Source organism: Terrapene carolina, unplaced genomic scaffold (genome assembly GCF_002925995.2).
Source record: "Terrapene carolina triunguis isolate 2854851 unplaced genomic scaffold, T_m_triunguis-2.0 Scaffold69, whole genome shotgun sequence".
NCBI classification, from domain to species: Eukaryota; Metazoa; Chordata; order Testudines; family Emydidae; genus Terrapene; species Terrapene triunguis.
The window spans coordinates 22,599,932-22,621,056 of record NW_020664420.1 but is presented as its reverse complement, the minus strand read 5'-3'; the positions used below and the strand labels follow the sequence as shown (position 1 = coordinate 22,621,056).

Below are 21,125 nucleotides of genomic sequence, written 5' to 3'. Positions count from 1 at the left end.
GAGGTCCCTTCCAGTCCTAGAATCTATGAATGGGCTTTATCTGTAGCAAAGGAGATTTAGGATAGATATGAGGGGGAAAAAATTCTAACTACAAGAATAGTTAAATTCTGGCTTCCAAGGGAGGTTGTGGAATCTTTGTCATTGGAAGTTTTTAAGAATAGGTTAGGCAAACACCTGTCAAGGATGGTTTAGGTTTAACTTGGTCCTGCCTCAGTGCTGGAGAATGAACTAGAGTATTTCTCAAATACGGCCACTGCATGTGGCCACCAGGGGTTTTTCTTGTGGCCAAAGCCTCCTGGAAGGTGATTGGGGGGTGGGGAAGAAGCAGAGGCCCCTCCCCCAGGGCTGCCAGCAGGGCTTTGAGCCCTGCCCTCCTCCTGGAGACACAAACTCTGGAGGAGCAGACAGACAGCGAGTTCCCCATCTTCCCCGATGTGGAACTAGCCATCTGGGCCAGGGACCTTGGACTCTGCCACGGGCCCCAGATTCCATCTGTGGGGTTTCAGGTTCCATCCCTCGCCCACGTGGTGGTGGGCTCCAACCTCGGGCTCACCCCCCCCCGCCATCTCATCTGGCCCCTGCTGCCTGCTCCATCCCCGGGCTTCAGCCATGTGGTGGCAGGCTCCGTCTCCTGACTGCAGGGCTTCAGGTTTGGCCCCAGCCCTGGGATCCAGCCACAGGGCTTTGGGCTCAGCCCTTGATCTAGTTGCGGGGCTTCAGGTTCGTGACCCAGGATCTGGCCACGGGGTTTCGGGTTCAGGCCCCAGGCTCAGCTCGGCCCCCAACCCCAGCCCCATGACGGCGGGTGCTTGCCAAGGCTCACCCCGCCATTGCCCCTGGCACCTGCTGCCTCCCCCGTCCTCCCATCCATCCCTCCATTACCCCTGGCCCCAATGCCTCCCTACCCACCTCCCCATCCAAGGCTTAATTTGACCCCGGGCTTGCTGGGGCTGAGTAAGTCTGCTGTGAAATGTTAGATTTGTATGTTTGTTAATATCATTTTTCACAACAGACTTAATAGCTTGCTGGGAAGCTGTGAAAAGTGATATTAACGTAAAAGTATCACTTTTCACAGCAGCAGACTTACTAGCTAGCAAGTCTAAAAATAATAAGCAACCAAAAAAAGCAACAGAAAACAACAAAAAAGACAAACCACCTTATTTGTGTTTCTATTCTGTTTAGATCCAGTAAAGAATAGAGGCAACTGCACATTGTTGTTATTATTGAGTCTTCAATAAACAACCACCATACATAAATACATCACAATAATTTGGACAGGTATATGTGGATATTTATTTGTTTTTCCTAAAATACTTAATTAATTGTCAGAGCAGCCACCAGCAGGAGTTGGTGGCCACACTCTGGGGCCCCCAAAATATTTGTGTGAGAACCCCTGAACTAGATATCCTCTCAAGTTCCCTTCCAACCCTACATTTCTATGATTCTAGAATATCTGAAACAAATTGTTAAGTAAAATTCCAAAGAAGATAAGACATTTACACGTACAACAGCATTTGCAGTTACTCTAGCTAGGACTGAAATTTAAATGGGCGTCAGTCACTTGGCAAAAATTTTCAAAAGTGCCTACGTGACTTAGGAGCGCAAGTCCCAGGGAGTGCCTAAATCACTTTTGAAAATGGGATTGAGAACCACAGTAAAAATAAGATCAGAAGGAAAACATTAAGTAAAAATAGTGAAATATTAAATAGTAACATCTTAATGTTCATAGAAAATTAAAAGGAACTGTTGGAATCTATTCACCATCAACATACAATCCAAATCCCAGGATCTCTAATCAGACAAGAATGGCAGTGGACACAAAGAGTTGGGCACATGAACTTTAGCCCAAATAGTCTCTTCTGCAGGAGGATTGGAAACCCCAGAGAAACAAGGAATAGACCCCAACAATCTGCACATTATTCATCCTCAGCCCAAAGAGCTATATGGATTGTAGGGGGATGTGTTGGGGGTCAGGGATAACCTATGCCTAGGCCCTGTGCCAAGACTACACCAAGGGACCTCTGTTCCACTGCAGTTCCTTGGCAACAAATTGCCATCAGTCTTGCAGGTCAACAATTCTGGGCTTTGCAGAAGCAATGTCAGGAGCATATGTAGGAAAGGAGAGTAAGTTCCAGAGTGGAGACCAAGAGCACAATCAAATCAGGCCAAACCCACACTTTGAACTTCATCTGTAATCCAATCGAATCCAAGACTGATTTACACGTGCACCCGGAGCAAACCGCTCAATGAGTGGGCAGTCTCATTCTATTATAGCTGAAGTTCTTTAACAGTCTTCAAGTATATTCTTATGTACAGCACATTGCAGTAATAATCTCAAGATGACATCATCACGGACAACTGAGGCAAAGTCTGATGCCCCCTAAGCCCCCCCCCCAAAAGTTTGCAACCTGCTTGTCAAGTGAAACTAGAACTGCGCTCTTGCTCATTGCTGCCACCAGGAACTCCAAGCGCAGGCAAGGAGTCAACACGACCCCCAGGGCTGAAAATCCCAGTAACAAAAACAGTGGCCAAACTTCCGCAAATATGACAAACTGTCATTTCTTTCTATTGCTTCAACCAACGTACAAGCATACTTGTCGTATCCAGACTGAGCTTCAGCAAATCCGCTCTCATTCGAAGGCAGCTGATAGATTTGAGTCAGCACCTGATCTTTGTCCATAGCCAGGACGAAACTGACCCAAGCAAGTAGCTATACACATTGACTTTTTGTTTGTTTAAGATTACAAAATACAAAGGAATGCATCTTTAACCAATAAGTTACTGCATTAATATTTAAATTAGGTCTAGAGAGTGGAAAGTTACAGTGAACCCAGTTATTTTGGATTTCTCAGAAACATATGTGACACTATTTATAAAGTAAAGTTTCTAAGAATATTAACTGAAGGTTTCACAAACTGTCCGTTTTCCCCACATGCTTTTATGGACAATCTTACCCAAGTTTGACAGAGTACTCCTTGTGCTATGACTACTATATAGATTCACTACTGAAGTAGAAACAGAAACTGATTATTGTACTTCAAGAAGTCTAATCTTTGTTACAGTATCATTAGCCCTCTCCACCAGCTTTCCCTGAATATGATCTATTTCCACAAAAAGCAGTGGTGGGCAACCTGCAGTCCGTCAGGGTAATCCGCTGGCGGGCCGAACAGTGTTTACATTGACCGTCCGCAGGCATGGCCGCCCGCAGCTCCCAGTGGTCACGGTTTGCTGTTCCCGGCCAATGGAAGCTGCGGGAAGTGGTGTGGGCCACAGGGACGTGCTGGCCGCCGCTTCCCGCAACTGCTATTGGCCAGTAATGGCAAACAGCAGCCACTCGGAGCTGCGGGTGGCCGTGCCTGCGGACAGTCAATGTAAACACTCTTTCGCGGCCCACCAGCGGATTACCCTGACGGACTCCGTTCAGCTCGTGGGCTGCAGGTTGCCCACCAATGCCACAGTGCAAGCAAAATAAGTCAGCTTCTGGTACTTCTCCAGGAACTATTTTTTGCCTTTAATATTTTCACCAAGATTATAAAGCTTCTCTGAATCTCATTTCCTACTTTTGTGCATTACCTGTCTTTCCTCCGCAATTTTGAGCATTATCTTTTTTGCCCTACCCAATTATTAACATTAGAAATTATAGAGTTTTTTTTATATAAAAATCTTTTAGAAGGCTATTGTACATAAATATAGGATACGAAGAGGCTCATTTAAAAAAATCTTTTAGTTTTTTCAAATAGTCTAAATCCTAAAAATAATAATAATTAAAAAAGCCTGCAAAAAGTTCTTTCAATCCTAGTTACAGTGCATCTGACTATTTAACTCTCATTTGTTAATGAAGTGATAAACTGATTTAGAGACCCCCATCAATTTTATTTAGTTAAAAATTCAGGAAGACCCCAATGCTTAGAGACACTGAGCATCCATAATTCCCAGTAAAGGCAGTGGGAGTTGTAGGTGTTCAGGCCCTCTTTTTGTCAGCTGACCCCAGTGTTTTGCAGCAAAATCATGCTTAGGCAAATATAATGAGTTAACTGCTCTTAGTTACAAAAGCTACATTTTTTCATTCAAATAACTACTGTTCTTATTCTGAGTCATACCAAATTAGTCCTACTATACATACATACATAGCTTTAATTTAGCTCAGTAAAAATCTATTCCATTGCAATTTATGATGGGCAACTGAAATTTCATTATTTTCGCTTTATCAGAAATCATGATAGAAGAGGAGATGAGTGAGTGGATTCTTTTTCCTGGTCTGATAAATTACCATGACAATTTTAGAAGTTGGTACTTTACAGGATAAATCTAAACAAAAACAGTTTAGGTTTAGAGATACATAGAGCACATTCTAGAAGCTTATGACAAAGACAGCTGATGGCTGGCCTTATAACTTCAGCTAGAAAGGAAAAGCTTTTTCCACGATTAAGTTGTATGCAGTTATTAGTACTAATTGGAAATTTGTTAATTTGTAACAACTGAAGTCAATTTGTCACTTCATTATATATACTTTTATCTTGTCATTGTTAATGCACGACATTATTAGTGTTAAATACCTTGGGGAGAAAATTACATCTTCTGCTTCAAGGTCAGTTTTTATACTATGTGCCACACTGTACTCTCCAAATTCTAGGCCTGATCCAAAGATGATTGAAATCAACTAGAGTCTTTTCACAGATCTCAATGGACAATAGTGGAGTGCTACTATCCAGCTGAGCACAACGTACATAAAGGTTTAACTACTTTTACTTTGTTTGCCTCTTTTTTACATTCCAACTTTGCTTTCCTTCTAATAATTATTTCGTTAATGTGAAAATTCAGAAAGATATGTCAGTAATTAATAAATGGGAAATGTCTTCTACATACTTGCTGTATAATGGCATTAAACTAAGCCCTTTTGTTAGAACACCAAAGTAGGTGTAACGACATACCAGCTACTGTGGCAATCTGACCAAATATTGACAGGTTTCAGAGTAGCAGCCATGTTAGTCTGTATCCGCAAAAAGAACAGGAGTACTTGTGGCACCTTAGAGACTAACAAATTTATTTAAGCATAAGCTTTCGTGGGCTGAAGCTTATGCTCAAATAAATTTGTTAGTATCTAAGGTGCCACAAGTATTCCTGTTCTTTTTGACCAAATATTGTCCTTAAAGCGGTCATGAACATTTTCCAAGAGAGAAACCTATAATCAGTTTATACATAGCTTGGTCATAATGGATGAAATCTACCACACTACAGAGGGGCCTACACAAGCCCACTGATGTCTCTGCTCAGCACTGGGTGGTGGCAAAAAGGGTGTAGATGGAGTTGTGTGCAATGGAAGCCCTCTCTATACTGCTTGGACATGGAAGAGGTTTTTTCAAACCCTTTCTACATTAGTTGTAAGTAGACAGGAGTGCAGCCACTACTCCAGTGGCCAGGAATCTCACATAAGGGTGCAAAGAAGTTCTAGGTCAGAACCTAGAATAGTAGCTTTGGAAGACCTGTTCTGCTACCCCACATCTACCCACTAACGTGTTACTGGACTATTCATTTAGGTAAAGTTACAAATATGCTCAAGTGTTTGAAGGACCAGGGCCCATGCAAATTGTCACATGTACTCAGAGCTAATAAATTATTTGTATGGTACTCAATACTGCAAATATGGTAAAGTAATAAAAATGTAACTCTTTTAACAGCAGGACCACAGGGAGCTTGGTAGAGGCACTTAATCTCTGTATAAGGAGGGGGAAAATGAAGCAGCAATTTAAAAAGCAAAAAAGTTACCTTTAATGTAATGACCCACTGTAGTCTAAAAGCAACATTCTGATCTCAGTTACATAGGGCTTTTTTTAATCAGTGTAACTCCACTGGATTAAGTAATCACATACCAAATGTCAAAAGAGTTAATTTTCTACTGTATGTTGTCTATATTTGCATAACTTGCTTACCCAAACTACTATATTAATAGGCATTTGTTTAAGAATTTTCTGCTGGTTTATGATACAGTGTGGTAAGTTTGCTTAGTGGACTTATTTTTTTCAGATGAATTTTCTACTGAATATCACTTTTTTTGATGAACTGGAAGTTAATTTGTTTTCACAAGTTTATTCCTGAATTGGATACTTGTTTTTCAGAGGAGTGTCACTCTTTGCATGTTGTTTTTTTGAAACAAATACAATATACTAAATTTAAAAGCACATTTATTTCTTTAGGAAGCTTATTTTTCAGTAGGTGGCTAAGTGAAATTTGTGAGTCAATATTTTAAGTAAGTTGCATTCATTAAGATCTACCTTCACTGCTATGTAAATAGATTGTTCACATTTAGTCATTCGTGGAAGCCCACCATTTCTAGCATTCTTCAGTCTCACGATTCTATACAGCATTAGAAAAATAATATTTGTAACAAATCTTGCACACACTCCCCTCTTATTCCCCCCAGTCCCACAAAACAGGAAAACACAAAACCAAAGGAATAGATGTATACTAGAAATACAGAAATGTTACCTGTGTGTTTCCGAAGGTGCTCTTTAAAATGTCCAAAGTGGTCAAACTGTTTATCACAGTATTGGCATACGTGTATTTTTTTGCCAGGTCTTTGTTTCTTGCTGGCTCCACCTTCATCAAGGTGGTAACAGGTGAGGTGCTGTTTCAATGCACTCTCTCGTAGGTACCTTTTATTGCATATGTCACATTTGTAACTCTCAGTGGAGTGTGTTTTCATGTGTTCCTTGAAATGGTAAAACAATTTAAACGAACGGTTACATTTCTCACAGTGGAATAAATTGTTCATGTGTGACAGCTGAAGTTCCACAATTTCAATACCTTCTACCTGTTTGCATGTAGGATCAGTTGCATTGTCACCTTCTTCTTGGATCTGGCATTTTCTTTCCCCCTGACGGTACTTGCTGGTGATATCTGCCAAAAGAGCCAAAGCAGACTCGTCTGACGTACCCGTAGTCTGTATATACTTTATAGACTGTTCTGCAGAAGCTACTTCTTCCAGGGTTTCAATGCTATCATCTTCCACTTCAATTGTCCCTTCAGCAATCTCCACCTCAATTTCAACAGGCTCTGATTCTGCAGATGGCAATGTTTCTGTGATGACATTGGAGGTTTCGGCTATCTTCCTCTTTTTGGTTTTATTTTTACCTTGTGTTGTATTTGATTCTAGTGGTGCCGAATTTTCTTTGTTCCTGTAAAGTGTGTGTAATATAACATAGTAAGGATCCAAAACCACCTACATAAGAATTCCTGCAATATACTGAAATTACACATGAGATTATTCAAAGTATGTAATAAATCAGTAATAAAGTGTTTGAAGAGAATGCGTGTTCTGAAACACCATGCAGACGGTTACATTGTAGATTCAGGAATGCACTAATCCTTAATCTTTACTGCTGAACCATTAAGATTGTCCATCACCTCTGTAACTGAGCTGAGAATGCCTTATCTAGTTTAGGTTATGTGAAGTGTAAATCTAGAGATATTGAGTAAACAGTAGAATTCCACTTTTTTCTCTATTTTAATAAGTCATCTTTTAAAGAGAACTACTGTTGTGCACATATTTTATGCAGTCTGTCTCAAAGGAAAAGAAAACACTGCAACTGGTAAGATGTTTGTGAAAACTACACCCCCCCTCAGTCCAGGGCCATGAGCAAAGGTGTTGGATCCCAGGAACATCTGGCTGCTGTAGATGAACACAAGTGGAGAAGCCAAAAGGACCCAGCAGGAGATGGTGGTGGTGGGATTTGGTTTGCAAGGCCTGCAGCGCAAAATCCATCGTACTATACCGGCGCACCAAAGCCTCCCAGCACTAAATGTGAAATTCACCCCTATGCAAAGGGCCAGCTCGAGGACTTTAGTTCTCAAAATAGGAACTGGGTGGGATTTATGTGGTGTCTAGGACTGGTCCACACTCAGTTGTATACCAATTCAACTATTTTGGTTGCGGCAGGAGGAGAAGGGTTATGTCCTGGTTCCAAGTCCACAGAATGATAACATAGGGGTAAGTGCTGGCATGGTGGACCGTTAAAGTGGTACTTCCTTACCACAATCCTAATTCCTGTCAGCCCAGCCTGCAAGCAAGAAGCCAGGATAAGCAAGAGCATCCAGCTCTCTTACAGAGTAGTGAAGAGCGAAGGCCAATCTATCCCTTCCCCCTTTATATAAAATGTTAATGAGGGCTTAAACCATACTGTGATGCATTTATATAGCACATTTCATTTGAGAATCTAAATGTACTTTGTTTTATTTGATATAGCATTTAACTAATAAAATCCATATAAAATGGAAAACAATATCTTAGAAATGCCTGAGAAAATAGGAGCTTTTTAGTATGACTTGAAGCTCAATAAATGCAGGTTCTAGCAGATCTGTGAGGTAAGGAACTCACTACGCATCCCCTCTCCACACTCCCCTCCCATTAAAGCCAAAGGAGTTTAGCTCATAGTAACATTAGAGTTGTGCGAATAATGGATTTTTGGCCATTCTGAAAATTCAGAAAAAAAAATCAGTTCAGGTTTCCAGAATGTTCAGTGAATTGGAAGTCAGAAACATTTTGTCTGGGCCTTTTAATAAAAAGCAAAGGAATTAAAAAAACAGAGGAGGAGGTGATGGTGGTGGCCTGTGGTTAGGGCACTCACCTGGGAGGAGGGGGAATATCCATGTTCCATCCCTGCTCCAATGAATATATGGCATAAGGAGGACAATGTCACCTCCATCAATGGGCCCAAATCCCCTTGTGAATGTAGTCTGAAAAATCAAAATGTTCCTTTTTGATGTTGAAATGGTTTGTTTCAACATTCCCAATTTTTTTTTTTATTTTAGCTGGAACAATTTGCCAAAATGTATATGAATTTTCAAAATGCTTTAATCAACCCATTATCTATATTTTTCAGTGAAAAAAAGTTTCATCTGAAAAATTCGGCCCCGCTTTAGTAACATTATAAAATATTATTTTTGCCTCAACACCTTGTTTAGAGATGGGTAAACAGTGAAATTAAATGGACACTGTCCAGTTAAATTTAGCTCCAAAATGCTGTAAAAAACTTATTTTTGAAGAAACTAAATCCAAGATTAATTAAAATATTCCTAAAACTACTAAACAAGTTTTTTGTATTTTAAAGCAAATAGTAATTTCCTTGCAACTTTAGCAACCCAAATTATTGTAACATTACATTATTGCCTTAGATCCTGAAACTGGCCCTAAATAAAACTCTACTATACTCTCTCTATTTTCCAAGCTGAGAGAATTGTAATAAGTAAAGGAACTGTAAATACAGTAGAACCTCAGAGTGACAAACATCTCGGGAATGGAGGTTGTTCATAACTCTGAAACGTTTGTAACTGAACAAAACTTTCTGGTGGTTCTTTCAAAAGTTTACAACTGAACACTGACTTAATACAGCTTTGAAACTTTACTATAAAGAACAAAAATGCTACTTTCCCTTTATTTCTTTAGTAGTTTATGCTTAACACAGTACTGTATTTGATTTTTTTTTGGTCTCTGTTGCTGCCTGATTGCATACTTCCGGTTCCAAATGAGATGTGTGGTTGACTGGTCAGTTCATAACTCTGGTGTTCGTAACTCTGAAGTTCTACTGTAGTAATATTAGCTTTATACTATTTTCAGTGTGAATAATCTCAGCAGCTATTTACAATACAAGTAACTTTTTTGTCCTTTAATATGCATTTTTATCCTGATAGTGTCTTTTCGATCCAAGAGTGAAGTTGTGCAGTCTTGATTCCAATCCCAGCTATTACCACAAGACCATACTTCTTCCCTATATTTATTGGCAGCAAAGTTTAAGCGTAGGGCAAATATTTTAAAATAAATATTGATGTTGAAAACCCTGCTTCTAGTCTGCAGTGTGACCAAGCTTTATTTAACTTTTTTTTAATAAAGCAAAGTAATACAGTATGTGTAAATACTACTACTGCAGGAATTATAGGCCTATGTCTGCTCTCCACTATGCTGAATGTTAATGAACATGTTATCTGGTGTGGAAAAGACCCTTGTGGTGGGATAGGAAGGAAACAGCAGCTTCCCCTCATGTTTCTCAAGCTTGCAGAAACTCCTGTGTGAATTCCAGAATGGGAAGTAGGGGTGGCTGTTATGGGCTTCCTTCTCATAGAGAGAGAAACAGTGCTTATAGCCAAAGGGAAGATTACAGCAGAACTCCAAGAATGGGAAGGCAGAGAAGGTCCTCCGGAGAGCAGTGAGAAGGGAAGGGCACCCACGGGTTGTACTCTGTTTTTCTCACACATTCTTAGGCTTTGCGAGCCATGTCCCCTGACACCAAGTTCCAGCTCACAGAGTTTGAGGCTCAGTTTTACCCTTTATGGTTTCCATCACACCCTCATAGGAGGAGGCTACAGACTTTGGGAAGAAGAGGTGGATGAGGACTCTACAGCTACTACTCAGGTTCCAGGAGGAGAAGAAACAGTGCTGTACAATATTGGCAACCAACCCTGCCAAGAATCTTCCTCAGATATTGTATTCCATGTTTCTAGAATATGAATGGAAAAACGACATGCTTACCTGATTTCAAGTGCTTTAATAGCTTCTAACATCTGTAGATACTCAGCTGCTTTCCAAACATCATTTGCTTCTTCTTCACCTTGGACCATTAATTTTGCTGTGTAGGTGAACTCAATTAAGTGTCGAAATGCCATGTTACTTACACCTGTTTAGAAGTAAATATACATTTGTTTTTTGCAATTCTTCAGATTTTACATGTATAAGAAGTAAATTTTGCTAACAAATCTTTCACCATCTAGATTTTAGTTCACAATGTCCTGCTTATTGGTTTTTGCAGATCACCTTCATGAGATGTTCTCATAGGCTTCAGAAAGTCTACAGCTGCATGCAATGGAGTCTGATGCAGCTTCTTCAGGTTTGTGCCATGTTTAATAGTAGAACTATAGGTCCCATAATGTAAAACATATCATTATCTTCATCACTGGAAAGGTTGCTAGTCCCCTTCTGCTAAAGTGGCTAGTACTGAAGTTTAGAGAGACAGCAGTCTCCATCGTGTGTCTACTGCCACCGAAAAAAGCCTCTCCTCAAAATTGTTCCTTCAGATGTTATCTTTGAAAGAAGCTGCCTTCTGGTGGCATTAGCTACCTCACAACCACCACTGAGCTAGGTCTTGACAAGGTGGTTAGTACCACTAAAGCCTGCATATTAATCTGTATCACTAACATTACAGAACTATAAGTATTTTGGTCATACAAGTCATATCAACAGGTTACCTTCTATCTCTACCAAAGGCTCCTGAGTGAAATCTTGGAAGAATTTGTAGAAGAACTGGCTGCAGGCAGCAAGGACAGCCTTATGAGCTTTGAAATGGTGACCTAAAAGGAAATGGATAAAAATCAAATGTTTTGAGTCAACATACATGCATTCATGCTAGATGCTAATGGGTTCAGAATAAAGAAAGCTGCAGAATTCAGAATGTGAAGACATTGTAGCAGAGTGCAATCTGAGCATGCCCTTTGTTGCATGGTATGTTACTGCAGACATTTTCCTGGGCCTTCACTGACCCATATAGCTTTCAGCATGTTTAATTGCTTCCCCTCAGGCTGAGTTATGCAAGAGTCCTCCAGTTCCAGGGTATGAAAGTCCCAACAAACGTAAACACAACCCCCTCCATAACAGAATCTTTAACAACTATTTGGAAATACTTAATAAAACACAATTAAAAAACAGGACAATTATTCCAAAATAGTTTCTATCAATATACACCTCTACTCTGATATAACGCGACCCGATATAACACGAATTCAGATACAATGCGGTAAAGCAGCGCTCGGGGGGGGGGGGGGTTGCACACTCCGGAGGATCAAACCAATTTCGATATAATGCGGTTTCACCTATAACACAGTAAGATTTTTTGGCTCCTGAGGACAGCGTTATATCGAGGTAGAGGTGTATACCCAACCCCTTGTTTGGAAAAGAAGCTCTATTAACTCAGATTAATAAGAGTGGTTCATAAGACATCAGTCACACTTAATTTCCATTAGTCCTAAGGGTAGAAGGGTCTGTTCACCCAAAGTCGGAGCTCCAACTTCTTCCATGTAACAAAGAGAAGGTTCCAATTACCAGAATATTTAGGTATGAATGATGAGTATTAGGATATATCAAAACCAAAGGACTGTTTACATGTGGGACCATTTTTGCTTGCTAACTAAGAGGCCAAACACACCAAAGCTAGGCGGTCTCCTCCCTTCAGAGTGCTCAGGTGAGTGAAAAAGGAAAAAACCCTAAACTGAATACTTCACTGTAAAGCACTAATCCTGATAGAAAGGGACTGGATTATAGGCAGGGAATTCACCAAAAGAAAGATGGTAGAAAAACAAAACAAAACAAAGTTCTTAGTTCTTTGGTAACAGAGAATTATCTCCACCTGGTAGGGACAGGAAAAGAACTGAGTTCAACCAGACTGTCCTTTTAAAGAAGGGAAATGAGGTTACAAGAGTTTTGCTATTTCCCCCCTTCTATCTACATCTGCTGATGGTGGGCGTAAGTCTTCCTGTCTAGGCTGGTTTAGACAAAGCATTAAGAAATTAATTCTGAATTTCTGTTTTGCTATGAACACTAGTAAACAAACACCACTATTATTCAATGCTGCTGATTATTTCAGCATAACATCTGAAAATTAGGGAAAGGTTCCATCTGCTACATCATTCAGGATGAAAGTCTACTTGCAATTTGTAGTACTGCTATATAAAACTGGAAGACATTAATTTGTGTTCTGCCCAGGTTGAGAATAAAATACATTGATGCTTTATTTTCAATTGTCTGATCTATGGCAATCAAAATGAAGAATTCCAAAGCATCTGTGTATCAGCAGATTTGGTATGATAGTACGTACCATCTACAATCAGAGTGATGTCCGTAAACTGATCCTGCTCACGCTGTTCATTCAGTCTGTCCAAAATAACTTTATAATGTTCTGGGAATTCTTGAATGCATTCCATCGTTTCTTCGGCTTCCATAGTGAATTGACCATTCTACAAAAGATTATTAATAAAGTTAAGAATACTGCAGTACTCAATGTTTTACATCTTCAATGTGTCATACAAACATGAACTAATTAGCATAACGCTTTAATTAAATTCAGTGTTTAAAAAATAGAGTAATGTGATTGTTAATAACTACCAAATTAGATCAACAATAGGTATACCTCAATTTAGCTTGCAGATAGGAGGTACTACGATAAACAAAAAAGAAACATGGCTTTATTATAGACATTAGAGACTAAAACTTTTGCAAGTCTACTTCTTCATTCTATAAATTGCAAAGAAATCTGCCTCCCTCAAAGCAATCAGAAGGGGCGGAAACATTATTGCAATTTCAACAAAGATTTGGCAAGCTAATACTAGCATCTTGATACGGTTACTTTGAGGAACTCTGCTAATCCATTTGATGGCAGGATGGCTCTTCAATACTCTCACAGATTAAGTTAATTTTCTATTCAGTGAAGAGAAGATGTTTAAAGAAGGTAGAGGAATGAAGGAAGTAGGTATCCACTAAGGAAATGTTTCTTCACCTACGAGTTCAGGGGAGTTGCAAAGGATTGAAAATTTGGTTACTATCTAAAGCAAAGAAAATCTCACTCCCCCACTTCCCGCACAACCCTACTGTTCCGGATCTACTATTCTCTATCAACCTCTCAAAATATACACACAAATAAGTCATACAGGCTTATCTGATACTTTTATAGTAAGTGGAAGAGGGCTGTGAAAGGTTTTGACTTTAAGGGGTCACCAACCAGAAAAGATCATGAAAATCTACCCTAAAACATGGACAATGGATGTTAATCTGCTGGGTATGTGTTAATACCTTTGGAGAGACAGGCCAGATAATTACAACTGCAAGCATTTCAATCAAATAACTTTAGGCAAAATTCTTCTTTCAGATCTGCATGGCAGTACCCATCTGTGATGTTCTATTCCCCCTACAGGTGTGGCTCTCACACAGAGGCCCATGGGAGCTCTTCATATGTTAGAAGTATAAAATCATTCTGCTCAATTCAACCAGGTGAATCTGAGAGGAGAATCTCCTTCTTAAATCCTTTAAGGCTCTATTTAAGCAGAAATATTCTGTGGGGTACAGCAGCAAAGAAATTTGGAATAAGCCTCTGCACCTAACCTAGGGCTTTTCTGAGTTGTGGAACTGTACAAAATGAGTTCCCAAGAAGACTCCCACTACTGAAGGGTGTCGAAAGGAAAGCCCTCTGCTGCAGCCCCAAACTTTCTTCAGAAGCAAATCTGAACCAATGCAGGAACTTAATGTCTTTTGAGTGAACTTAATTCAGCTCAAAGAACAATTGGTTCCAGACAGAAGACAAAGATACCAAGTTTGAATGTGTCTTTATGGAGTCTTTGTACCTTTTCTCCTGCTTGGGGATAGGGTGCCAGGCAATAGTCACATCAAAGATGTTTCCTTCATGAAATTTCATATCTATAGTTAGTGATTAATCTGTACTTAGGTGCTAAGTACGTGGGGGAATAGCATGTGGGAGAACAACAGAAGAGAGAGTATCTTACATTAAACTAGAGATGCATTGCCAGCTCCAGTATCATGGTGGCTGCAGTAACAGAAGCATATGGTGTGGGTGCACAAAGTGGAGATCCACAGAGTTCCATGAAAGATTAGAAGAAAGTCTTCACAATTAATCTAAATGCCTGGTTTTCCTCAACTAGAATCAGAGGGCCTCCTCCTTTGAACATGAGCCGATCCCTTGAGCCTACCCATTACTATCCATCTGACATTACCAAGCTTGCTAACTCTCAGGCCTGATCTACACTAAGAAGGAAGGTTAGCTCAGCTACATCACTTAGGAGTGTGAAAAATTTATACCCAAGTTACATAGTTAAGCCAACCTAAGCCCCCTTGTAGACAGCACTAGATCAACGGAAATTTTTGTCCATTGACCTAGCTATTGCTTCTCGGTGAGGTAGATTACCTGTTGCAGTGGTTCTCAAACTTTTGTATTGGTGAGCCCTTTCACACAGCAAGCCTCTGAGTGTGACCCCCCCTTATAAATCAAAAATACTAAAAAAAAATTTATATATCACTATTATAAATGAGGGGCTGAGGGCTGACAGCTTGCAATCCCCATGTAATAACCTCGTGACCCCCTGAGGGGTCATGACCCCCAGTTTGAGACCTATTGCAACAGGAGAACCCCTCTCATTGGCACAAATAGCGTCTACACTGAAGTGCTGTAGCATTTCAAGTATAGACAAGACCTCATACATGGCTGCTGGAGGGTGAGGAAGTATTTAATATGCTTGGGTCTTGGAGTGGAGTGGGATGGAAATAAAAAGGTGGAGTGGAAGCCTGGGACAAAACTCTATTGTTATGATAAGGAGACATTTTGTCTCTAGGCATAGGATTAGGCTTTGCAGATGCCAGTTGGTGAAAAGCTGTTGCTATCCTATTTCTCCATAGAACAGATCCCTCCTTGGGGTGTTTTTGTTTTTTTTTTTTTTTTTTTTTTTATTTTTTTTTTTTTTAATTTGTCCAACTCATCAAACAGAAAAAATAAAAATGTTTGCTTAAAGAAATCTATTTCTGTTCGCTATCGCTATGTCTACCATAAGAAGTAGAAACTAAGATACATATTAAATAGACAGGCAACTTGGAATTACAGGTAAAATTCCACTAGGATTCTGCTAATGTAAAACCACAGGAAAACCCCCCAAATCCCAGCTCTTATAACTTCCATATATTCAAAAGCAGTTTAACCTCCAGAAATTGCTTTTTCCAAACTTTTTGTATCTTTTCCTCATTGCTGCATTTTCCTCATCCATGGAGTAATAGTACAAACCTCAACGGTTAAGAATCAGTCTGACAAGTTAGCTCCATGCTTCCATTACTAGTTCTCAGAGTTGTCAGGAGTACCCCAATTCCTGTGAATTACATAAGCCAGGTGATCACACTCACACCTTATGAAGGATTTATTTCCATAGGTTGAAATGCATTTGATAGCAAGTGATAATTTATCATAAAGTAATACAATGCTTTGAAATTATTTTGGAAAAGACTTGTATTATTCCTAATCCTCATTAACAATGTGTCTGTTGTGGCTTTCATAAATCATTGTGTGTCTCACAGGTAAACTCAAAAACACAGCAGATAGATAAACTAATAATAATGACCTTCATCCTGAAAGATCCCAAATCCCAAACGATACCAGTGAAATACTACCTCTGAGTTTGAGCACAGCAACAGTATAACAAGCACACAGTAAAACAATAAAACTTTGGAATACCAAGTGAAGTATTCAGTGTACCAATAGGGGGAAAATTTAATTTAGGTAGACAAAATAAATGATCAAAGCATAAATTTTGACAGGACACCCAGGATATCGCATTTATTCTCCAAACAGCAGTTTTTCTTCTTAGACCACAGGGTGAAATTATTATTCATTTTTCCCCAAGGTGGAGGGGTGGGAATATACAGATAAAATGCTAACTAAACCTAAAACTATGCTCTTTATCACCACTCCTGTGAAAGGAAGGACAGATAATCAGCAAAACTCAGCTCATACATTACACACACACACACAAAAAGTGTGAATTTAGTTTATGTGAGAGGTGTCAGGCCAATAGCCCTGGAAGTCAAAAGCCATCGATTTATCCAAAGAGCATATCTAGTAAACATAGTGGGAGTGAAAGCTACCCCTCAGATCAGGCAGACTACCTCTCAGAGTAAGAGATTAGTCCATTCTCCATGCCCATTCAATCCTTACAAACTGCTGACACTGCCAGTAAGGGTGCCAACTAGTGGCAATTGTGACAGTGGTTTTTCTGACACAAATATTTCCCAGACACAAAGGAAACAATGGAGAATCTATAAAAACTAAGTAATGGCGCTAAAAATATCCTATTTCTATACAATTTGGGATGTCTATGCAGTAAGTGGAGATTATTCTAGGGTGCAGCTCTCTGTCTTCCTGCCAGCTGCAGTTGCATCTCTAGTTCTATGACTCAAGTGCCTAAGATTCCCTCTCACTGTTTATTAAAATGCAGCAGTGTATTACACAGGGATTATACCATACTCTCTCTGTTATCTCAGAAATGGAAATTAGTTCAAGTTAGCGAGGCTGCCGCTCCAAGACTTTGAAGCTTGCAGGTCCTCACACAAACTACCAGGAGTCTCCTTGGGCCTTATACATTGCACTACATATGCAGCTAATAAGGATTTAAATTAGTCTATTTGATATATGTATCAGTGCTTCATGCTACAAAACACAATGGAATCTTTAATGACTTTTCTCTATCACCTCCAGCAGCATCTCCAGCAGCGCAGTATCTCCTCAACAAAGCAGCATGGTGTTGAGTACTGACTCCAAAATCAGTGTCAACTACTGTGTTTCCCCACCCAGGTTTTCATAGGAAGTCTCCCAAACAAGTACCTACTTACTACTGCTTAACTTGTATGATCTGATCAAATCTCACCACAAAGTAGTACGACTGAAGATCTTTGTAGTAATTGGTAGTTCAAATCCACCTCAGAATAACTTAAGTAAATACTTATAGTCAAATATGTATATGCTGGTGTAAATTTATTTAAACACTTTTATTATTATTATTATTACTAGAAACCCTAGTCATGGACCAGAACCTCATTGTGCTAGGTGCAGTACAAACAAAACAGACAATTCCTGCTCCAAAGAGTTCAATCTAAGTTTAAAAGAAGAGCCAAAAGATGGATGCAGAGAGATGGGGAAACAGAAGGAAACAATATTGGCCAGCATGATAGATGGGTCTTGTACCCATAGGCATCATGGAAAAGGAGAGATATAAGGAGGGTTTTGAAGAAGGACAATGGAGTAACTTTGCACATGTATCTGGGAAACTCCTCCAGGTGTAAGGGGCAGCATGGGAGAAAGCACCGAGATTCTTGTTTGAAAATTTAGCAAGTGGGCAATACAGGCTGGCATCATGGATTGATCGGAGGAGGGAGCTGACAGCTTGATAAGTGAATAAGAAATGGTCCCTTTGCTGTACTCAGATAACAGGTAATATAACCCCTTTTTAACACCATTGCCCCCTTACTTCTGTGTGTATTTTACCACTTCCACAGAACACAATAGTAATGCCTTATCATGTTTGGCTTGAGTGGACAGTAATGACAATGTTCTTTTCCTCACATGGCATCAGATCACTATTATAACTCATTTGGATTTGGAGGTTTTTTTTGCATTTTATTTAGTATTTTTCTTATCTTTATAGTTGCAGGTCGGCAGAGATTTACAAACTGAAAAAAAATGCAGTGATGGGAACAAATTATTTCCTGCCATAAGCAGTCTCAACTCCACTGAAACTAATGGAGTTTCACCAACCTACATCAGCAGTGAATTTACCTCAAATGAATCATGCTTCACTGCATGCTTTGGAAGGTTCTTGTCCATTACATGGTGCACCATGTTTTTCTCTTGTGGAAGTTCAAACTATATGCAAAATATCCCCAAGCGATACCAAAGTGCAAAAATGCAGAACATATGTAAAGTATCCCCAGAAACAAAGAACAGTAATTGATCTCCATAATGGGGGGTAAGAGGTAGAATGCTTCCTATCTTCAAAACTGTCTGAAAGCCCCAAAAAACTTTCCAAACTGGGCTTATTCCCAGCTCATTGTTCTGAAGGCAAATTCTCTAACTTATAGAAGAACAGAGCTTTGTATATTTCACTTCATTCCCTAAGACTCATACAGTTTTAGAGTGATATGTATACGCTAAAGTGGAATACTGGAATATATATAAAAATATATATATTAATTAATCTAAAGAATGAATCTCTTAATAAATTGAAAGACAGAAGGACAGCATTATTACAAGAAATATGTTGAAACTCAGTGTTTGCTTATATCCCTGTAGTATCTAATCTATAAATACACATAGATAGGAACTGCTAAAATAAAAGTGAGAGAAGTAATGATGGCAGGATAAATCAGTTAGTGATCACTAAATAAAGATGTAGCTTGTTATGTTATCTATTAGCTCAAAAGCCAGGATGCATGTGCAGCATTAATCTTGTCAGCAATAACAAGATACTTTTTGATCATAGGTCTATTTGAACTGTCATTCACTAAGAGCTGCATGCTAATCAATAGAAAAGAAACAAATTCCACTCTGATTAAATAATTAGAATTACAAATGTTTCTTCCTAAAGAAGGGCACTGCACCAAACTGTCCAGTGTATGCTGTCACAATGGCAAAGAACCATGTCAAACAAATCTAGAACAGTTTATTGCAGCCATCCTCTGCTTTATGGGAATGTACAGCTCATGGAAGCACCTTGACTCTAAGCTCATTGTGCCATCCTCATTTAAGCATTAACATATACAAGGCCATATTCCCTCCTGCAACCCCTCAAGAAAGCACATGGCAGTGTGCAATGCATTACAGTCTCCTCTGCAGCATTGTGCAGGGTAAGACACCATCCTCTCCCTACTGTGTCTTCATTCAGGTGGGGCTGCCACGTGCCCAAAGAGCGCAGCTTCCCACGGTTCGAACCTCGGCGCCCCAGCCCAGTGCTGGTCACATGGCCTCAACTCCCGACCCCAATAGGGAAATCTTGCTGCCAATCAAATACACTCCAGCCAATCACAGGGAAGTGGGTGACACCACGGCAGGAGACGGAGCCAATGGGCGTTCGCTAAGAGCCAGAAGCTGGGGAAGGCGGAAGGCCTAGACGTGTGGAGCGCCCGCGGGTGGCGGATAACTCGGCGAGAGAACGACGGGCTACCAGGCTACTACGAGGGGGGACTGGGCGCAGCCGGGCCCCCACCCCGAGGCGGGCGGAAGGAAGGAACAGCCCGAACCCGGCATCTGGCGGCACCTTGGGCCCTGTAGTCGTTATTACGTCATCAAAGCGCGCATTAAATCGATCCCTTTTCAATCCCTCTCCTAGCCGGGGTCGCACCCCGGAGACGCGCGCGCCCCGAAGGGGGATGGGCGTTCCGCCTGGTACTCACCGCGAGGAGCCCCTCGCCCCGTCTCGCCGGCTCTGCCGCTTCCTGCTCCCCCAGCTTGCCGAAAAGCGGGGCGGGCGCCGGCCAATCGCGACTCGCATTCCCGGCCTGCACCGCGAACCGGAAGTGACGGAGCGATGACCTTTAGCACAACAGGGCGCTTGGGACCAGCTGGCCCGGGGGACGCTGGGAGTTGTAGTCTCCGCCAGGAATGGCGTGGCGCGTTGCATTCTGGGAGCTGCGGGATGAGTTCACGAGTACGCTGCTGTGGGATGGGATGGAGAAGCGGGGCTCCCTGGGCGCCCGTCCGCCCGCCTTGCCAGACCCGCGCCCTTGTTCGTGCGGGGTGCTGTGCCGGGGGAAGCGGGGCGGCGCCTAGATGTGCCCCAGAGGCTGCTCTCTGTTCCCTAGCGAAGGTCCACGTGTCTCATCAGGGCACAGTCCCCGTTCTAGTCCCACTCGACCAGCCCTCCGGCCTGCTGCCGTCTCGGCCCCATCGCTGCCCGTTTGGGTGAGCGGTGCCGAAAACCTTCCCCGTGATAAAGTATTTCCAGCGTGTTTGAAGTTTCCTGCTCTGATTCTTTTTAACTTTAATTTTGTTTAGCCCCCCATTCAGGCAAGGGTATGGAGCTAGCCTCCCCAAGTTCACTGGCCGCCCATGAGCCTGCTACCAACATTGGCATCTGCGCCTAACCCTCTCCCCTGTAGCACCAACACCACACCCATTAAACAGCACGTTATTCCTCCAGGAGAAGGAGGTTAGAGTCGAGGTGCGTCTACTAGTAGCTATAAGCCTTGTTGACAGCTTGTCTACACTTAAAATGCTGCAGTAGTGCAGCTGCACAGCTTGGGTGCAGATGCTACCTACACCGATGGGGGAGTTTCTCCTCTCAGTGCAGGTACTTCATCTCCATGAAAAGGGGTAGCTTGGTCCACTGGAGAACTCTCCTGTCAACCTAGTGCTGTCTGTGCCTGGTGTTAGGCTGGTTTAACTGTCGCTCAGACGTGGATTTTTACACCCCTGAGTGATGTACTTATATCAACCTAATTTCATAGTATAGACCAGGCCTTAGATGACTCAAAAGGACATAACATTTCAGTGCCCAGGAGGGGGGGAAAACGAGTAGACAATGTCACAATTTCAGCATAAGAA

General features: G+C 41.1%; 1 protein-coding gene across 4 annotated transcripts in view; it reads right to left on the bottom strand.

Moving 5' to 3' along the window:
* ZNF131 (zinc finger protein 131) overlaps nt 1-20,040 on the bottom strand; it is a 33,749-nt gene extending 13,709 nt beyond the window's left edge. The window contains exons 1-6 of one of the 4 annotated variants that reach the window (XM_026649075.1): nt 19,976-20,040; nt 12,858-12,996; nt 11,236-11,337; nt 10,523-10,667; nt 6,812-7,175; nt 6,487-6,709 (exon numbers count right to left, since the gene is read on the bottom strand). In XM_026649075.1, the coding sequence (XP_026504860.1) occupies nt 6,487-6,709; nt 6,812-7,175; nt 10,523-10,667; nt 11,236-11,337; nt 12,858-12,981 (958 nt within the window). In that variant the 5' untranslated portion in view covers nt 12,982-12,996; nt 19,976-20,040. The other 3 variants (XM_026649072.1, XM_026649074.2, XM_026649073.1) reach the window with 3 other exon arrangements.
* Between the last annotated feature and the right edge of the window lie 1,085 nt (nt 20,041-21,125).